The following is a 15,940-nucleotide window of genomic DNA, read 5'->3' on the forward strand; positions in this document are numbered from 1 at the left end:
CTCCCCATCATCCGGGGGTACCCGCTGGTGCCTCCCTGCGCACCACTCATCCCCTCCGGGCATCTTCGGAGTCCAGGCTCCGCGGTTTGTCTGCAGAGGCCTCCAGCCTGTGGCCACCTTGGGGGGCCTCCAGAGGCACCCCGCCCCCTAGGAGGGGGGGGTCACAGGCAGAGCCACCAGTCCTGGGCCCCAGAACCCTTGCTGCTGCTCCCCAAGCCACGGGGCATGGGGCAGTGAGCCCACTGCCTCCGCGGACAGCTCCTTCCTCCAGGACAGGTCACTGGCCCGTGACCTCGGGCAGGCCACCGCCGCCGGACCTCTTTTCCCCTTCCAGCTCTGGCTTCCGGTGCATGTTCCGCAGAAACGACCGCGTGGGCCCCTGCCCTGGCTTCTGGGGCGCCCTCAGAGCCTCCCAGCTCTGAAGCGGGCGAACCCTGGGGCCAGTGACAGCTGCTGCCGTTCCCCGTGAGTGCCAGGAGGGCACGTGGTGCCGGCGCCCCTGCCGCCGGATGCTGAGGCTGGCAAGCCCTGGGCCGTCCTGCCCCGAGCGGTGCCCGAGGCCACACCCCTGAGCTGCGGGCGCAGGTCCGGGCCCCGCCCCATTCCACAGAAGGGGACCTGTCCCCATCATCCGCCCGCCTTGGCGGACACTCGCCTCCCCCGGCCCTCGCCTGGCGGGCCGCAGGAGGGAACGTGAGGCACAGCAGGGGGCCGCTGGAAGCAGATGCGCCCGGAGTCAGAGGGCTCTGACCGGGAGGCACCTCTCCCGGGGGCGGGGCCACACTAGGACACGCCCCCAAGACGGAAGGCCCGCCCACCTTCGGGAGCCGGAGCTTAGATCCTTGTCCTTGCACCGCGCATGTCCAACTTGGCGGAGAAGGGAGAGGAAGTTGAGCGTAGGCCCGCCCCCGGTGCGCATGCCCGGCGGCTTGGCCGGCCTTAGCGTCCCTGCCCTCACACCCATCCTGGGTCTCTTGTGGCCGGCGCTTCCTGGTGAAGGGCGTCAGTGAGGCGTGCCCCCGCCCCACACAGGGCGCCCAGGCCGGTAGAAGCAGCTGCAAACGGGCCTCATGCTTCCGCGCAGACTTTCAGGCACCTTCTTCCCCTCGCCCTTCCGCCTGTTAGCACGCAGTACCAAAATCGCACGCATGCGCAGGCACGGCAGGCCGTAGCTCTCGTACGCATGCGTCTCCCGCAGCATGGCCTTTTTTGAAACAAACTTTTGGGTAGACGGGAAGGGGCCAGGTGAGCGACCGTACCACTGCGCGTGCGCAGCGGGGCACGTGGCTGGGAGCTAACTTCGAGACCTGGTCAGCCGCCAGCCTCTCCCTTCGGGCCTTGGCCCGGTGCGTACCCGCTCCTCACTCCCAGTGGGGGGCAGTCCCTGTCCAAGCTGCCCGGCTGGCTAGGCTACTGTGCCAGGGCTGCCCCCTTCGGAGAACTTCCGCCGTCCTTGCGAGGCGGCCCCAGAGGCAGGGAGGGGCCCGGGGTGGATTCAATGGAGCCAGCACGCAGATGAGCTTGGACAGGGGTTTATTAGTTAGAGTAAGAAGAAGACGGCGTCGGCGGCCCCCCACCCCCGGGGAACCTGCCCGTCCTAAGGCACTTGAGGACGGGGTACGTGGCCCACGCCCAAAGCCTGGCAAGGGTGACGCTCCCCATGAAGCCGGGGAGACCTTGGCAGAGCTGTCTAAATGCTGCTCAGAATGCTGGTGTCAGGTGCAGAGAAAGGAAGGGGAGCTAATTTGGCCCATAGTTTAACCAAAGCCCCAGTCTAAGGCGCTTAGAAATGGGGGGGGGTCACTTCATACCCTACTCCATAAGGAGGGGGCAGGAGAGGACCTGGCAGGGGCTCCCCTCATCCTCCAGCCCTCCATTCCCAGGCCTCCTAGGAGCCACCAGTCTGGGGAGGCTCATTCCCTAACTGAGAGCTCCAGGTCCTCCCCAGCTCCCCCCTCACCTCCTTCTTCAGAGGAGTTAATGCTTTACTTAAGCACCTCCAAAACAGAGAGAGATACTGCAGATAAAATATTAAAACAGGTTCACTCCTCCCATCTCCAGGGAGACAGCTCCCCAGAGAAATTCAAGGCGAAAGGACCAGCATCAAGAGGTGTATCCAGAGTAGACCATGTGTCCCCTACTGGCCCAGGGCCTGGGGCCCCAGGACAAGTGTCAGCCCTTCTTAAGAGCTGATCTGACTCAGGAAGGCTGATAGGTCCATATCCCCCATGGAGGGGAAGACTTCATCTGCCCCCACCAGACCATTGGAGAGCGCCGAGGCCCCTGGAGGGGCAGGGGTGGGCTCATGGGGCCGCTGAGGCCCTGTCATGAGTCGGGTGATTGACTCAGGGTACTCCATCAGCATGGGCTCCCCGGAGGGCCCAGGACCATCCAGGGGCCCAGCCATTCCCTGGTTCAGCAGCTGTTGGAACTCAGAGTTGTCGATGGCTGCAAGATTGGTGTAGGTACTGTCAGGGTCACCCAGGAGCTCAGCTAGATCTCCATCTGTATCAAACTGCAGGCCCAGGAGAGCCTCAGACAGCGTTCCCTCCCCAGACTGGGAGAGCTGGGGTGGGACTGGGGCAGGGGCTGTCGTGGGTGGGGCTGGAACCAGGGAAGGTGCAGGTGTGGGGGCAGGGGCCAGGGATGGGGCTGGGACCTGGCCAGATGAAAAGACCATGGGAGAAAACTCTTCCAAGTTGATGGTACTGAGGGACGGAGGGAAAGTGTAAGGCTGGGAGACTGAGGAAGGCAGGCCAGGAAGGACGCCTGAATGACCTGAGGAAAGAGAGAAATGATCAACAATTAGGCCAGTGACAAGAGCTTTGTCCTCCCTCCCTCCCCAGTAACTATGGCCCTCTTTTCTGCAGCCCTGATGAAGTGTGCTCAGGGAGACCGCAGTACCCATCCAAAACAGATGGTGTTTTCCCACAGTCCCAAGGCAAGTTACTGAGATGATAAGCATCTAACCCAGGCGGCCCACACCCTGAGGCCCCAACAAGAGTCCTCCGGCCCTCTGGTCTGACCTTCTCTGACCCCTCCTGCCTGGTCTGAGTGACTCTAGGCCAACACAGGCCTTACCTGGGGGCTTGGGAGCCGAGGCTGTGGAGCTGCGGGAGGGCACCGCGATGCGTCTGGGGGGCGTCCAGGTATCGGAATTGCCTGCTGGGTGTAGAGTGGAAGTTAGTCCTAGGAAACCTCCCCATCCTCTACTGAGCCCAATCCCCCTGCTGTCAGGGCTCACCACTGAAAGGACTCGTTTTCATGATGTTCTTAAAGGTACCCAGGGTCCTCTTGCGCTTCTCTTCAATTCGGTGTCGATCATCTGGGAGGAGAAGAAAGGCCAACTGGATCCCACAGACCCCCTTCCTAGGCCCCCCCAGAAAAGAGATGTCCAGCCCACCCTTCTGAAGACAGGGTTGGGCTTTGCTCCCACCTTCCCAAAACCCAGGATCAATGAATAGGCAAGATGAGAGTAGGCCAGTCTGTCTTCTGGGAATCCATTAATCACTACACAAGCATTTCCCAAGTGCTTAGTAGGGGCTGAGCCATGCTGGGGACACCCCTAAAACCTGTCCTGCTTCCACCTCATCTCTGTTCAACAATGTTAGGACTGCCCCGCTTCCGGATTACCTGAGGGGACTGCCCCTCACACCATACAACTGGTAGGTGGGGCAGTCTTATATCTCTTCTATCCATCATCTCTCTTTACTCACCCTACTACCCTCCAACAACCTACAAGAGTTTAAGCATCTATGATGTGCTGGGCCCTAAGTACAGGAAGGCTAGATCATGAGGGGCTTGAGATGCCAGACAGGATTACCCCTGATTCTAGAGACAAGGGGGAGCCAAGAGATGACATGACCAAACCTTAGGCAGTGTCGGGGAAGAGAGAGGTTTGAGGCAGAAGGCCCAATGAGGGGGAACTAGGAAAACTTTATCCCAGTGAGAATGCTTGCCTCAGAGGAATGGACTGCCCCCTCCTCAGGAGGTCTGCCAGATCACTCCCTGTGGGATGTGTTCAGTCGGACTCCTTTTGTCTGAGGTGGCCTCAGCGTTACCAAGGTCCCTTCTACCCACCACAGTCAGGGGTGGTGCCCCTTGAAGCAGAGAGAGGGAGCCCAGATGTGAGGGCGATTAGATGCGTAGGGGAAGGAGGAGAGAGAAGTAGAGAATGACCCAGATTTTAGGAATTAGGTTCACAAAGGGAGGATGGGGCTGTACTTGCCAAATAGGAAAGTTTGCGGGGAAAGCCAACGATCGGGTTTTGGCCATGCAGAGCTTGAGATACCCAGAGGACATCCTCTTGTAAAAGCCCAACAGGCAGATGGTGAAGGCAATTAGGGCCAGCAATGCAGCCCTGGGAGTCAGATTTATACAATGAGGAGATAACTGAATCATACAGTGGAACTAAACAGGCAGCCAATTCGGTGATGGCAGAGGGCGAAGTGGGCACCAGGGAACCCCTAATTAGGTAGTTAGGGGGGGTGCTAAGGAGGAGCATCAGCTAGGGAGGAGGCCTAGATTCCATCACTCCTCAGCTGGTCTACACTTGGACCCTGTGGACTGGTCTGGCCTGCCCCCAAGATCCTCCTCCTTCCAATCTATCTTCTGCATGGTTGCCAAAGCAATCTTCCTTCTACAAAGTTCTAACCACATCACTTTCCTGTTAACAAACTTTCAATGTGTCCTATATTCTGCCAAACAAAGTCCTGCCTTTGGCCCCAACTGATGTTCCCAGCCTAAAGTTCAACTGAATTCAACAAACACCAATTAAGTATCTACCATGTGCAAGACACTGTTTTAGGCACTGGAGAGACAGATAATAAAGAGAACCTACCCCAAGAAGCTTTCTGCCAACCCATAAATGACACATAATAAAAGGTGGGGTTGAAGAACAGAGGATGCAGAGAGAGGACGTACAGAACCTCCATTTTGCTTCGACTTTCTCCACCAAGAATAATAATCTTTAGAAGATGGGACCGAACAAGAATGGGTAACATGTAAGATCCCAAGTGGGGAGGAAAGCACGCCTCCAACTGCACCCCCAGGCTCAATGGAACTCCAGGTAGCAAAGGAGCCAGCAGATGCCCCTCCTGGGCATGGAGAGCCACTGCAGGCCTGGAGAGGGCCAAAGGTCCAGCCTGCAGCAAAGAGAAAAGCCTGGAGTCTGGAAACTACAGGTCAGGGAGCTCAACTGCAGTTCGTGGCATGTCAGGGACCACCAAGTTCCTCAAGAAGCCTCTACCCAAAAGAGAGATTCCTTTAAAGTTGCTGTGGACATTATAAAATATTTGGGAGTCTACCTGCCAAAACAAACCCAGGAACTATATGAACAGTTACAAAATATTTTTCACACAAATAAAATCAGATCTAAATAACTGGAAAAGTATCAGTTGCTCATGGGTAGGTCAAGAATGACAATTCTACCTAATTTAACTTATTCAGTGCCATATCAATCAAACTACCAAAGTACTATTTTACAGAGCTAGGAAAAAACAAAAAAATTCATCTGGAAGAACAGGGTTCAGAATATCAAAGCTATTAATGGAAAGAAATGTAAGGGAAGATGTCCTAGCTGTACCAGATCTCAAATTGTATTACCAAGCAGCAATCATCAAAACCTCTTGATACCAGTTCAGAAATACAGTGGTGGATCAGTGGACTAGGTTTGGTAAGTAAGGCACAATAGTCAATGACTATAGTAAATCTACTATTTCAAAGACTCCAGCTTCTGCGATAAGAACTCACTAACAAAAACTGCTCAGAAAACTGTAAAATAGTATGGCAGAAACTACGTATAGAGCAACATTTTACACCCTATACCAAGATAAAGTCAAAATGGGTACATGATTTAGGTATAAAGACTGATACTATAAGCAAACTAAGACAGCAAGGAATAGTTTACCTGTCAGATCTATGGAGAAGAGAAGAATCTGACCAAATAAAAGACAGGAAATACAAAATGGATGATTTTGATTATATTACATTGAAAAGTTTTTGCACAAACAAAACCAATGCAACCAAGATTAAGTGAGAAGCAGAAAGCTGGGAAACAATTTTTACAGCCAATGTTTCTGATAAAGGCCTCACTTCTAAAACACAGAGAGAACTGAGTTGAATTTATAAGAATACAGGTCATTCTCTAATTGATAATTGTCAAAAGATATGAACAAGCAATTTTCAGACACAGAAATTAAAGATATCTATAGTCATATGCAAAAATGCTCTAAATCACTATTGATTAGAGAGATGCAAATCAAAACAACTCTAAGGTACCACATCACATCTATCAGATTGGCTAACATGACAGAACAGGAAGATGATAAATGTTGGAGAGGATGTGGGAAAACTGGAACACTAATGCATTGTTGGTGGGATTGTGAATTGATCCAACCATTCTGGAGAGAAATTTGGAACTATACCCAAAGAGCTATAAAACTGCATATATCCTTTGACCCAGCAATAACACTTCTAGGCCTGTATCCCAAGGAGGTCATAAAAATGGGAAAAGGACCCACATGTACAAAAATATTTATAGTAGCTCTTTTTGTGGCAAAGAATTAGAAATTGAGGGGATGTCCATCCATTGGGGAATGGCTGAACAAGTTGTGGTATGTAAATGTAACGGAATTCCACTGCGCTGTAAGAAATGATGAGCAGGCAGACTTCAGAAAAATCTAGAAAGGCTTAGATGAACTGCTGCTGAGTGAAGTGAACAGAGCCAGGAGAACACTGTACACAGTCACAGCTGCACTGTGCTATGACTGACTTGGACAGACTGAGCTCTTCTCAGCAACGCAAGGATCTAAGACAGCTTCACAACACTCACAATGAAAAATGCTATCCAGAAAGAACTACGGAGTCTGAACGTGGTTGGAAGTACACTATTTGCTCTCTTTTTCTTTCGCTGTTTTGTTTTGCTTCTCCTTTCTCAAGGTGCCTTCCATCAATGTTCTAATTCTTCTTCACATCATGACTAATGTAAAAATATGTTTAATATGAATATATAAGTAGAGCCTATATCAGATTACAAGCGGGCTTAAGGGTGGAGGAGGAGAGGCAGGGGGAGAAAATTTGGAACTCAAAATCTTATGTAAGTGAATGCTGAAAACAAAAAAACTTTTTTTAAAAGGGAAAAAATAAATATTTTAGTTTTAAGAAAAAACTAAGGTAAAGGAAGCCTTGAACTCAGGCTGAATGTTGATCATCAGTGAAGCATTCCTTTCACCCCTTCTCAGCAGAGAGGTGAGAGACTCCAGGTACAAAATGGGGCATACATAATCAGGCGTGGCCAAGGTAAAGGTGCTGGCTGGTTCGAGGGAATTTCATGTGCCTGGCTGAGAGGGATCATGGGGGAGTGAGAGCAATGTAAAAGATAGAAGACACAGATAAAATTTCTAAAACTAGGTCATGCTCAACTAAAATCACTTCCTCTTCTGGGAGAGCCCTAGAATGGTCCAAGACGTACAAAGATGGGGCAGCACCTGTGATTTCCTCGGTTAGGAAACTCCCTTTACCAATGCAGGCCTGTGCTTTCTCTGAAGTTTATCGTCTGAGAACATTGCCTAGAGCAACTAGAAAGTGACTGGGTCAGGGTCACACAGCCAGGAGGGTCAGAGCAGGGTGTCTCTCCACAGATGTGGAGGAGATCCTAGCTGACCTGCTAGAGCTGGGAGGGACAGCCAACATGCTGGATAGCAGGACTGAGAAGAGAACAAGAATGGATATCCGCACAGCACCCTGGAATTTACTACAGGCCCACTAAAGTGTGTCACATGATCAGTGACCACCCTAGGCACGTGAAGCCCTGTGCTCAGCTTCAGCGGCCTGGTTGAAAATCTCCAGGAGACTCAGTGGACTCGGGGTGCACACATGACTCTCCATCTCCCCTAGGAGTGTGTCCTCTCCTTGCTTCTCCTCAGAGAGTCCCTTACCTCCTCCCTGGCCTAGCCCCTGGACTGCAAGGTCCTATCTCCTCCCTAAAACGGCCCACCTCTATTCGGTAAATAGTTACAAAAGTGGCTTCTCCTGGGGAGATGGGACTTCACTGTGTCTTTGAATATTCCATACTGTATGCATGGAGCAAATGCTTGTTTGTTGCCTGATTCAGACCCCAGAAGGTCAGAGGGGCCTACACTTTTACCAGAAAGTAGCTGGAAGCAGAGATTTTTGAGCAGAGATGAAAGATTAGTCTAGACAGCGGGTTGTAATAAGGTCCTTGGAGGCAGCTAGGCAGGTGGGTATGGGAAGTGGGGATGGATGCCAGTGTAGGAATCACCAAGTGGTCCTGGCATTGATCAGCTCTGACAAGGCAGAGTTTCAAGGAACTCCCAAGGTTTTGAACCTGAAAGGCAGGATGATAGTGGTGCCCCTGAATGCAAGAAAAGGGGCAGGGGAAGGAAAAAAAGGAGGAGGAGGGGAGAGGGAGAAGGAAGAGGAGGAGGCAGGGGGCACTGATTCCTCCTTTGTGCACTTTTGCAGAGTTTGCTTTGAGAAGCTTTTCCAGGCATGAGAAGACTCCAAAGCTGTGGTCATGGCCAGAGCCCCAGCCCTTGTCTGGCCATGGGGGAAGTGGACCAAGGATGCAAGAATTCTCCTTTCTGCTTGGAGGGCACAGCCCCATACCTGTGTCTGGCAGATACTGGAACTCCATGGGCTCGCTAAGCTCCCGGTCAGATGGCCGCCGAAGCTGCATGTGGACCCGTACTGGGGCCTGTAAGGTGGGCTCTGCATACGGCGGGGTGCGGAACACAATGGCTACCTGCCTGTGTACATCAGCCTGGGAGAAGGATCCACGTGCCTCCCAGCCCGGCCCTGTGAAGCACACCTCGATGTCCTCTGTTGGGATAGAGCAGACAGAGGTATGGCAGCCTCTACCATGACCTCCTCCTCCTCCCCCAGCCCCACCCCACCCCCATACCCAGCTGGCACTGACCTTTCTGCACTTTGTCACAGAGAAGGAAGATCTCATCCCCGCCCAGACAGCTGCCCGAGTTGCGGTTCACACGGCAGATCTTCAGCTCCGCGGTGTTGGGGGCCCCTGAGGGTGCAGGGAGAGCAAGAGGAGCTCGATCAGGCTGAACCTTCTACGGGGCCACGTACCCTATAAGTCTGGCATCCCAGAGATATCACCTTGGCTTGCGCACACCCACCTTCAGAACCAGACACCACGTGCCCAGAGTTCCCTCTTCTCCCCATCTCAGAACCTAGGAACAATGGACCTTTGGTCCTGCCCCCTCAATGACACCATCTCTCCTTCCTGACTATCTACTCCTACCAGCTGGGTGGCTCAGTGGAGAGTGCTAAGCTTAGATTAATGAAGCCCTGAGTTCTCTGCCTCAGTCTTCTCATCTGTAAAGTGGAAAAGTAAAAGCACCTACTTCCTAGGGTTTTTCTGTGGATCAAATAAAACAGTTGTAAAGCTCTTTGGAAACGTGAAGGTGTTCTACAAATGGCAGCTGTTAAGATTCTATAAGCTGTTCTTACTCTGCAGAAGTATCAATAACCCTTTACTTACACTGCCCATAATTCTGCATGTGTTTACTGGCTCCTCCCTTAGGCTGTAAGGTCATGATGAGAGGAGATGCTTCCTTCTCTGTACCTGTATCCCTGGCACGCAGCACATGCTTAATACTTTCTAAGCCCTGGGCTACAGGTACAGAGGATGAATGGCCCCTTTCTGCAGCCTGACATTGCTGTCAGTCCCCTCAGGTCTCCTCCTATCTCGGACTGTTCCTTTACAGCAGCCTTTGCTGATTCCAGCAAAGGCTGGATAGCCCTGGCAACAGCCACCTCTCCCCCACAGATGGACCCCCAAGGTTCTCTCCTGCATTCCTGGTGATCCCATCAGCTCTGATGGGCACAGTATCTCTACCCAATGAGTATTCAATTAGTGTGTCCAGCTCTAAACTTCTCTGCTGAATCTCAGTCCTGAATCCTGAAAGGCCTATGCAACTTTTCCAACTCAGACACCTAAAACCCAACAGGTCCAAAACAGAACTCATTATTGGTATGGGCAAATCCACCCTTTCTCCCTAGCATGACTATTGCTGTGGTGGGCACCATCATTTTTCCAGTCACTCAGGTTCTCAATCCTGGAGTCACCTTCCGTTTCCCCTTTCCCTTCAGTCCTTGGCCTCCCTGATCCCTGTGCAACACCTCCCTCGGCTTCCTCCTCAGGCCCTCTGAGTGTGATGTCCCTCCTGAGGCCCTGTCCTGGGCCATCTTTTCTCTTTATCTCTCATGTGGACATCAGGGCTCCCAGGATTTCAAAGACCATCTCAATCCAGATGAAGCCTGAATCTCTGAATCACCCTGTCCTCCAGCTCCACACCTCATCTTAACGTACCTAAAATTCAACATGTCCATTGTTTTCCCCACTGAAGCTACCCCTGCCCTCCCCCTCACTACCTGGGTTCCAGAGGTGGGAGTCCTCACTGGTTCTTCCTTCTTCCTGGCCCTTTGGATCCGACCACATCTCCCCTGTCCACCCCTTCTCTCTATGCTCAGTCAGTATCACAAAATGTCTTCATTGGAAGGCACCTCAAAGGTTACTTAATCCAACTCACACACAAACAAGAATGCCCAAGGAGTGCTCCTACGACCTTTGACTGCCCACCCAGCCAGGGATGGGCTACTTTGGCCTAATTCCTATTAGGAACTTATTTATTGAATCAGGCCTAAATGTGCCACCAAGTGCTCCTAGTTCTGGCCTCTGGCAGAGCCAGGGAGAAATCTTCTCCTCTTTCCATATGGTACAATGCAAAGCAGGTTAGCTCTGGGGTCCCAAGACCTGAGTTCAAGGCTTACCCCTGAACCTTATTCCTTGTGTGACCCCCCCCCAAGGTTCACTCAATCTAGAGCCTCGTATGCATGACAGCGCTGGCACCAGCCATGTTCAGATATTCCCATGCCATCTCCCTTGGAATCCTGATCTCCAGTCTCCAGGCCTGTCCCTCTCCAGTCAGCTACACAGAGTTCTCACCACATAAGGCATGATTCAGATTCCCTAGTATCTCTGCTCTTTCACAGGATCTCTTTGCCAACCTCCCTAACCATGCCCAGTCTGGCCCCCATTATTTACCTTCAAATAGTCTAGCTTCTGGCCAGGCGGGCCTATCATCTGCTCTCCCAGCCAGCAGCCAAGCACTCACGCAGACAGGCCACACCCCACTCCCTTTAAGGCTCTGCTAATGTATTCACCTCCACACCCCCCCCAACCCCTTGTAAAGTTTTCCCTGAGAACCCCAAGCTGAAAGTGCTTTGTCCTGTGCCACATAGCCCTGAGACACTCATTCATGGCCATCTTTTGCCCCAGCCACCCTAGCTTGTATATGCTTACCCATGGGCATGCCACACTCCTCCCCACTGGCGCCCAGAGGCACCATTTCACGGTTGATTTTTGGAGTTCCAACACCAACCACCATATGTTCTTTGCCATAGCTTAATGTTGGTTAAACTGAAGTGACTGAATATCCTTGTTATTTAGCTTCTCTAGGTCCCATCTACATGTTTTCTTTCTGGGGCTTATGGCCCATCCCTGCCTCCAGACATAGTCTGGGAGTCAGATTCCCCTCTATCACTCACGGTTGTCGTAGATGGGATGGGAGAGGACAGGGGGCAGGACAAGAGGCCTGCCTGCAGGGTCCCGGATGGTCACTTGGAAGCACAGTCTCACAGCATTCAGGTCATAGTCTCCACGCTGTTCTTCCAGGGGCACTGTGGGAAGAGGGGAGGGCCACAGGGTAACAAGGCTCCCACTCTAGGAGTACTGCTGTGGGGTCAAAAGGAACCCAGGAAGATACCCATGAGGGGGCATGAGAACAGAGCCATGGAACAGGGAATCCCAGGGCTAGACCTAGAAGTGGACAAGCTAGGTAGGGATCAAGGTAGAAGGAGGCAACCTTTTTAATGATGTTTTTAAAATGAATACATTATAAAGGTCAGAAAAAAAACTACTCTCCAAAAGAGAGTAAACTAATTTAGGAATAAGGGCAGGACAAAGGGCCTGGAAGACAAGAGGAAACAGAGCCCCGGCACAGCACGGATGACAAAGGTAGGTGCACTGGTGCACTGTTGGTAGAGCAAGAAAAGGGATTAATGGCCTGTGGCCTTTGACTCAATGATCTAATTACTGAAACTCCACAAAAAAGCTAAAGATAGAAATGGCAACAGGTCGTGCAAAAACCAAAATATTCATAGCAGCTCTATAGCTTTCACAGAGTAGAGGCTCATCAATTAGATATGGGTTAAAAAAATGACACATTACTATACAGTAAGAAATAAACAAAAAAATTCAGAGAAAAATGGGAAGATTTGTGTGAACAGATGCAGAATGAAACAAGCAAAGCCAAGAAAACAAGAGATCGCCTGAAGCAAGCCAAGGCCACAGTAACTGAGCAACTAATGAGGGGCCAGCAACAGAGGAGTGGGGGGATGCGGACACAAAGGAAGGAAGAAAGGGAAATGACAGTGACATCGAAACAAGCAGCAGCACAAAAAGCATTTGAAAAGGATCCTGAAGCACTGGTGTAGAGCTGGCCAGCAAGAGGGAGAAGCCAGGGAGTGAGGCAGGGAGGCATGGGCAGGGTGGGGTGGGGCTGCTGGGGGCCCTGGTCATGCTGGCCTAGGAGCCTCTCACCATTGAAGGGGTTGTTGTTGGTCTGCATTCGATGGGCAATGGCCTGCTCCAGATCTCGCTTCTTCACACACTGAATCCCCAGGTTCTGGAAGCTAACACCTCACACCTGTCAGCCTGCCTGGCACCCCAGGCCCAGTCCAGCCCTTGGCCATCCTCTCTGATCCTCTGCCCCACCCGAAGCTCGGTGCCTCATTTCTACTGCTCTGTCCTCCCTACCTTGTGGGGTCCTTCTGGTTCCCCCTCCCCACGTAGGAGAACCCCTGCCCTCGCCCTGCCCTGACTCCCTCGCACCTGCTGAGCCTCCTCACCTATGGATGCAGTGGTCAGGGCAGAGTTCAGCCTCATAGAAGCCATCTCGACAATCCTTCCCCACCAACTCATGAGGGTGAGGTCGGTGAGGGGGCTCCTTGGTCACCAGGGAGATTCGCACAGTTCCTGGTCCTGTGTAGCCAATGACCTGGGAAAGGAATGGAGGCTGAGCCACTCCCACCTTCGGAGAAGATCAGTGAGGGGTCCCAAACCCATCAAAGGGCCTCTGTCCCTCTGGGAGCCTGCCACCTCCTGCCCTCTGCTGGAGGCGGAGGGTGTGCTCACTCCCAGTCCCGGCACCCCTGCAGTGGGGGGTTCTGAGCACACCCCTGAGCCCCGAGCCCCCTGCAGTGGGGGGCTCTGAGCACATCCCCTAGCCCTGAGCCCCCTGCAGTGGGGGGCTCTGAGCACACCCCCGAGCCCCGAGCCCCCTGCAGTGGGGGGATCTGAGCACACCCCCGAGCCCCGAGCCCCCTGCAGTGGGGGGGGTCTGCCCCCGAGCCCCGAGCCCCCTGCAGTGGGGGGCTCTGAGCACACCCCTGAGCCCCGAGCCCCCTGCAGTGGGGGGTTCTGAGCACACCCCCGAGCCCGGAGCCCCCTGCAGTGGGGGGCTCTGAGCACCCCCCCAGCCCCGAGCCCCTGCAGTGGGGGGCTCTGAGCACCCCCCGAGCCCGGAGCCCCCTGCAGTGGGGGGATCTGAGCACACCCCCGAGCCCCGAGCCCCCTGCAGTGGGGGGGGTCTGCCCCCAAGCCCCGAGCCCCCTGCAGTGGGGGGCTCTGAGCACACCCCCGAGCCCCGAGCCCCCTGCAGTGGGGGGCTCTGAGCACACCCCTGAGCCCCGAGCCCCCTGCAGTGGGGGGTTCTGAGCACACCCCCGAGCCCGGAGCCCCCTGCAGTGGGGGGCTCTGAGCACCCCCCCGAGCCCCGAGCCCCTGCAGTGGGGGGCTCTGAGCACCCCCCGAGCCCCGAGCCCCTGCAGTGGGGGGATCTGAGCACACCCCCGAGCCCCCTGCAGTGGGGGGCTCTGAGCACACTCCCGAGCCTGGAGCCCCCTGCAGTGGGGGGCTCTGAGCACACTCCCGAGCCTGGAGCCCCCTGCAGTGGGGGGCTCTGAGCACACCCCCGAGCCCCTGGCAGTGGGGGGCTCTGAGCACACCCCCGAGCCCCGAGCCCCCTGCAGTGGGGGGGGTCTGCCCCCGAGCCCCGAGCCCCCTGCAGTGGGGGGCTCTGAGCACACCCCCGAGCCCCGAGCCCCTGCAGTGGGGGGCTCTGAGCACCCCCGGCCCCTGCAGTGGGGGGCTCTGAGCACACCCCCGAGCCCCGAGCCCCTGCAGTGGGGGGCTCTGAGCACACCCCCGAGCCCCGAGCCCCTGCAGTGGGGGGCTCTGAGCACACCCCCGAGCCCCGAGCCCCCTGCAGTGGGGGGCTCTGAGCACACCCCCGAGCCCCGAGCCCCCTGCAGTGGGGGGCTCTGAGCACGCCCCCGAGCCCCGAGCCCCTGCAGTGGGGGGCTCTGAGCACCCCCGGCCCCCCGGCCCCCGGGGCTCACCTTGATGGTGGGGTGCGTCTTGGTGGTGTCCGTGCTGCGCTCCCCGGGGATGCTGCCCGCCGAGCGGCCCTCGCACTTGTAGCGGAAGCGCATCCCCCGCTGCTTGGGCTGCTCGATGATCTCCACGAAGGGGCCCCGGGCCGGGGGCGAATCTGGGGGGGCGGAGGGGGGCGCGCACACCGCGGGCTCAGGACCCCCAGCCGCCGGACCCCGGGCCTCCCCCCGCCCCTCCCGGCCCCCCCCGCCCCGCCCCCACTTACCGGAAGCGAAGATCATGGGTAACAGGTCTGAAAAGGGGAGGGGGCGCGAGGGAAATCGAGTCAGGCGCCGCCCTCCGCCTCCCCCCCACGCCCCGCCCCGGCAGGGGGGCGGCCGCACGGACCTCCGGCCGGCCCGCCCGGGCCCCACCCGGCCCTCCCCCTCCCCCGGTCAGAGGTCAGGCTCACCCTCCATGGCCAGGGTCCTGGGGGCGGGGCCGGGGTCGCAGCTGGAGCCCCCGCGGCGCGCGCCCTACGCCCGAGCCATTCGCCAGAGGCGGAAATGCGCCGCGCGCGCTCGCGGCGTCACTGCTCGGAATGCGGGGCCGCGCCTGCGCACCAGGGCCTCCCGGGCCGCGCGCGCCCTGCGCGCTCCCGCTAGCGGGGCGGGGCGGCCCGAGTGCGCAGGTGCGGGGAGGTGGCCGCCGAGCAGGGCTAGGCCCGAGGGCAGGGAGGCGTCGGACCCAGACCGGCCCCTCCGCGCTCCGTTTGGCGTCTCCGTTCAGCTCCCCAAATCGCCTTTCCCAAACGTTCCGGCCGAGGACCTGGCCACCACCCAAGGCGGGGTGGGCGGGGCGGACAGGGAGCTGCCCTGATTGGCGGAGCGTGAGACGCCGCTGCGTGCTTGCGTCACGCGTCTTCCAGAAGCACGTGGTCCCAGGACGCTCCGGGAGGGGCGAGAGGAGGGGTGGGCGGAGCCGGAGTGTAGGGGAAGCCCGAGTTTATGAAGCACCTACTGTGTACTGTGGAACGAGGGGGAGGCGCCTTGGGGGGCGCGAGCAGAGCAGAGGGTCGAGGCCCCTCCCTAGTGCCGGCGAGAGAGTCCGATGTCCGAGCGCCAATGAGGAAACTCCCTCCCTCGTCCGCCAGTGTAGGCCTGGCACCCGCCTCTCCGATCAGACCTTGGCCAGCTCGCTTCTAGCTACTGTCCTGTTTCTCTAATGCCCTTTGTGGCTAAAGCCCAGGGAAAGGCTGTCTACACCAGATGCCACCACTGACTCTCCTGGAAAAGGCCGTCTACACTAGGCGCCTCCACTGTCTCCCCTGGGAAAGGCTGTCTACACCAGATGCCCCCACTGACTCTCCTGGGAAAGGCCATCTACACTAGGCGCCTCCACTGACTCCCCTGGGAAAACCTGTCTACACCAGATGCCCCCACTGACTCTCCTGGGAAAGGCCGT

The 15,940-nt window shown here is 55.9% G+C and overlaps 1 protein-coding gene across 2 annotated transcripts; it reads right to left on the minus strand.

The window, feature by feature from the left end:
• Positions 1–1,516: 1,516 nt before the first annotated feature.
• Positions 1,517–15,100, minus strand: RELA (RELA proto-oncogene, NF-kB subunit). Of its 2 annotated transcripts, none has more exons than XM_072637375.1 (11): positions 14,949–15,100; positions 14,763–14,789; positions 14,503–14,654; positions 12,952–13,100; positions 12,644–12,735; positions 11,590–11,721; positions 8,939–9,043; positions 8,629–8,841; positions 3,245–3,325; positions 3,082–3,162; positions 1,517–2,778 (listed from the first exon to the last, which is right to left on the minus strand). In XM_072637375.1, the coding sequence occupies exons 1-11, from the start codon at positions 14,953–14,955 to the stop codon at positions 2,183–2,185; spliced, it is 1,635 nt and encodes a 544-aa protein (XP_072493476.1). In that variant the 5' UTR covers positions 14,956–15,100; the 3' UTR covers positions 1,517–2,182. The 2 variants fall into 2 exon arrangements, with proteins under 2 accessions (XP_072493476.1, XP_072493474.1); XM_072637373.1 differs by having other exon boundaries at positions 3,082–3,165.
• Between the last annotated feature and the right edge of the window lie 840 nt (positions 15,101–15,940).

This window comes from Notamacropus eugenii, chromosome 2, assembly GCF_028372415.1.
Source record: "Notamacropus eugenii isolate mMacEug1 chromosome 2, mMacEug1.pri_v2, whole genome shotgun sequence".
In the NCBI taxonomy this organism is placed as follows: domain Eukaryota; kingdom Metazoa; phylum Chordata; class Mammalia; order Diprotodontia; family Macropodidae; genus Notamacropus; species Notamacropus eugenii.

Coding starts and splice junctions, on each gene's coding strand:
- RELA (XM_072637373.1), bottom strand. Junction 12,736..12,951: donor CCTGACCACTGCATCCATAG/GTGAGGAGGCTC, acceptor GTGAGGTGTTAG/CTTCCAGAACCTGGGGATTC. Junction 8,842..8,938: donor CTGTGACAAAGTGCAGAAAG/GTCAGTGCCAGC, acceptor CTATCCCAACAG/AGGACATCGAGGTGTGCTTC.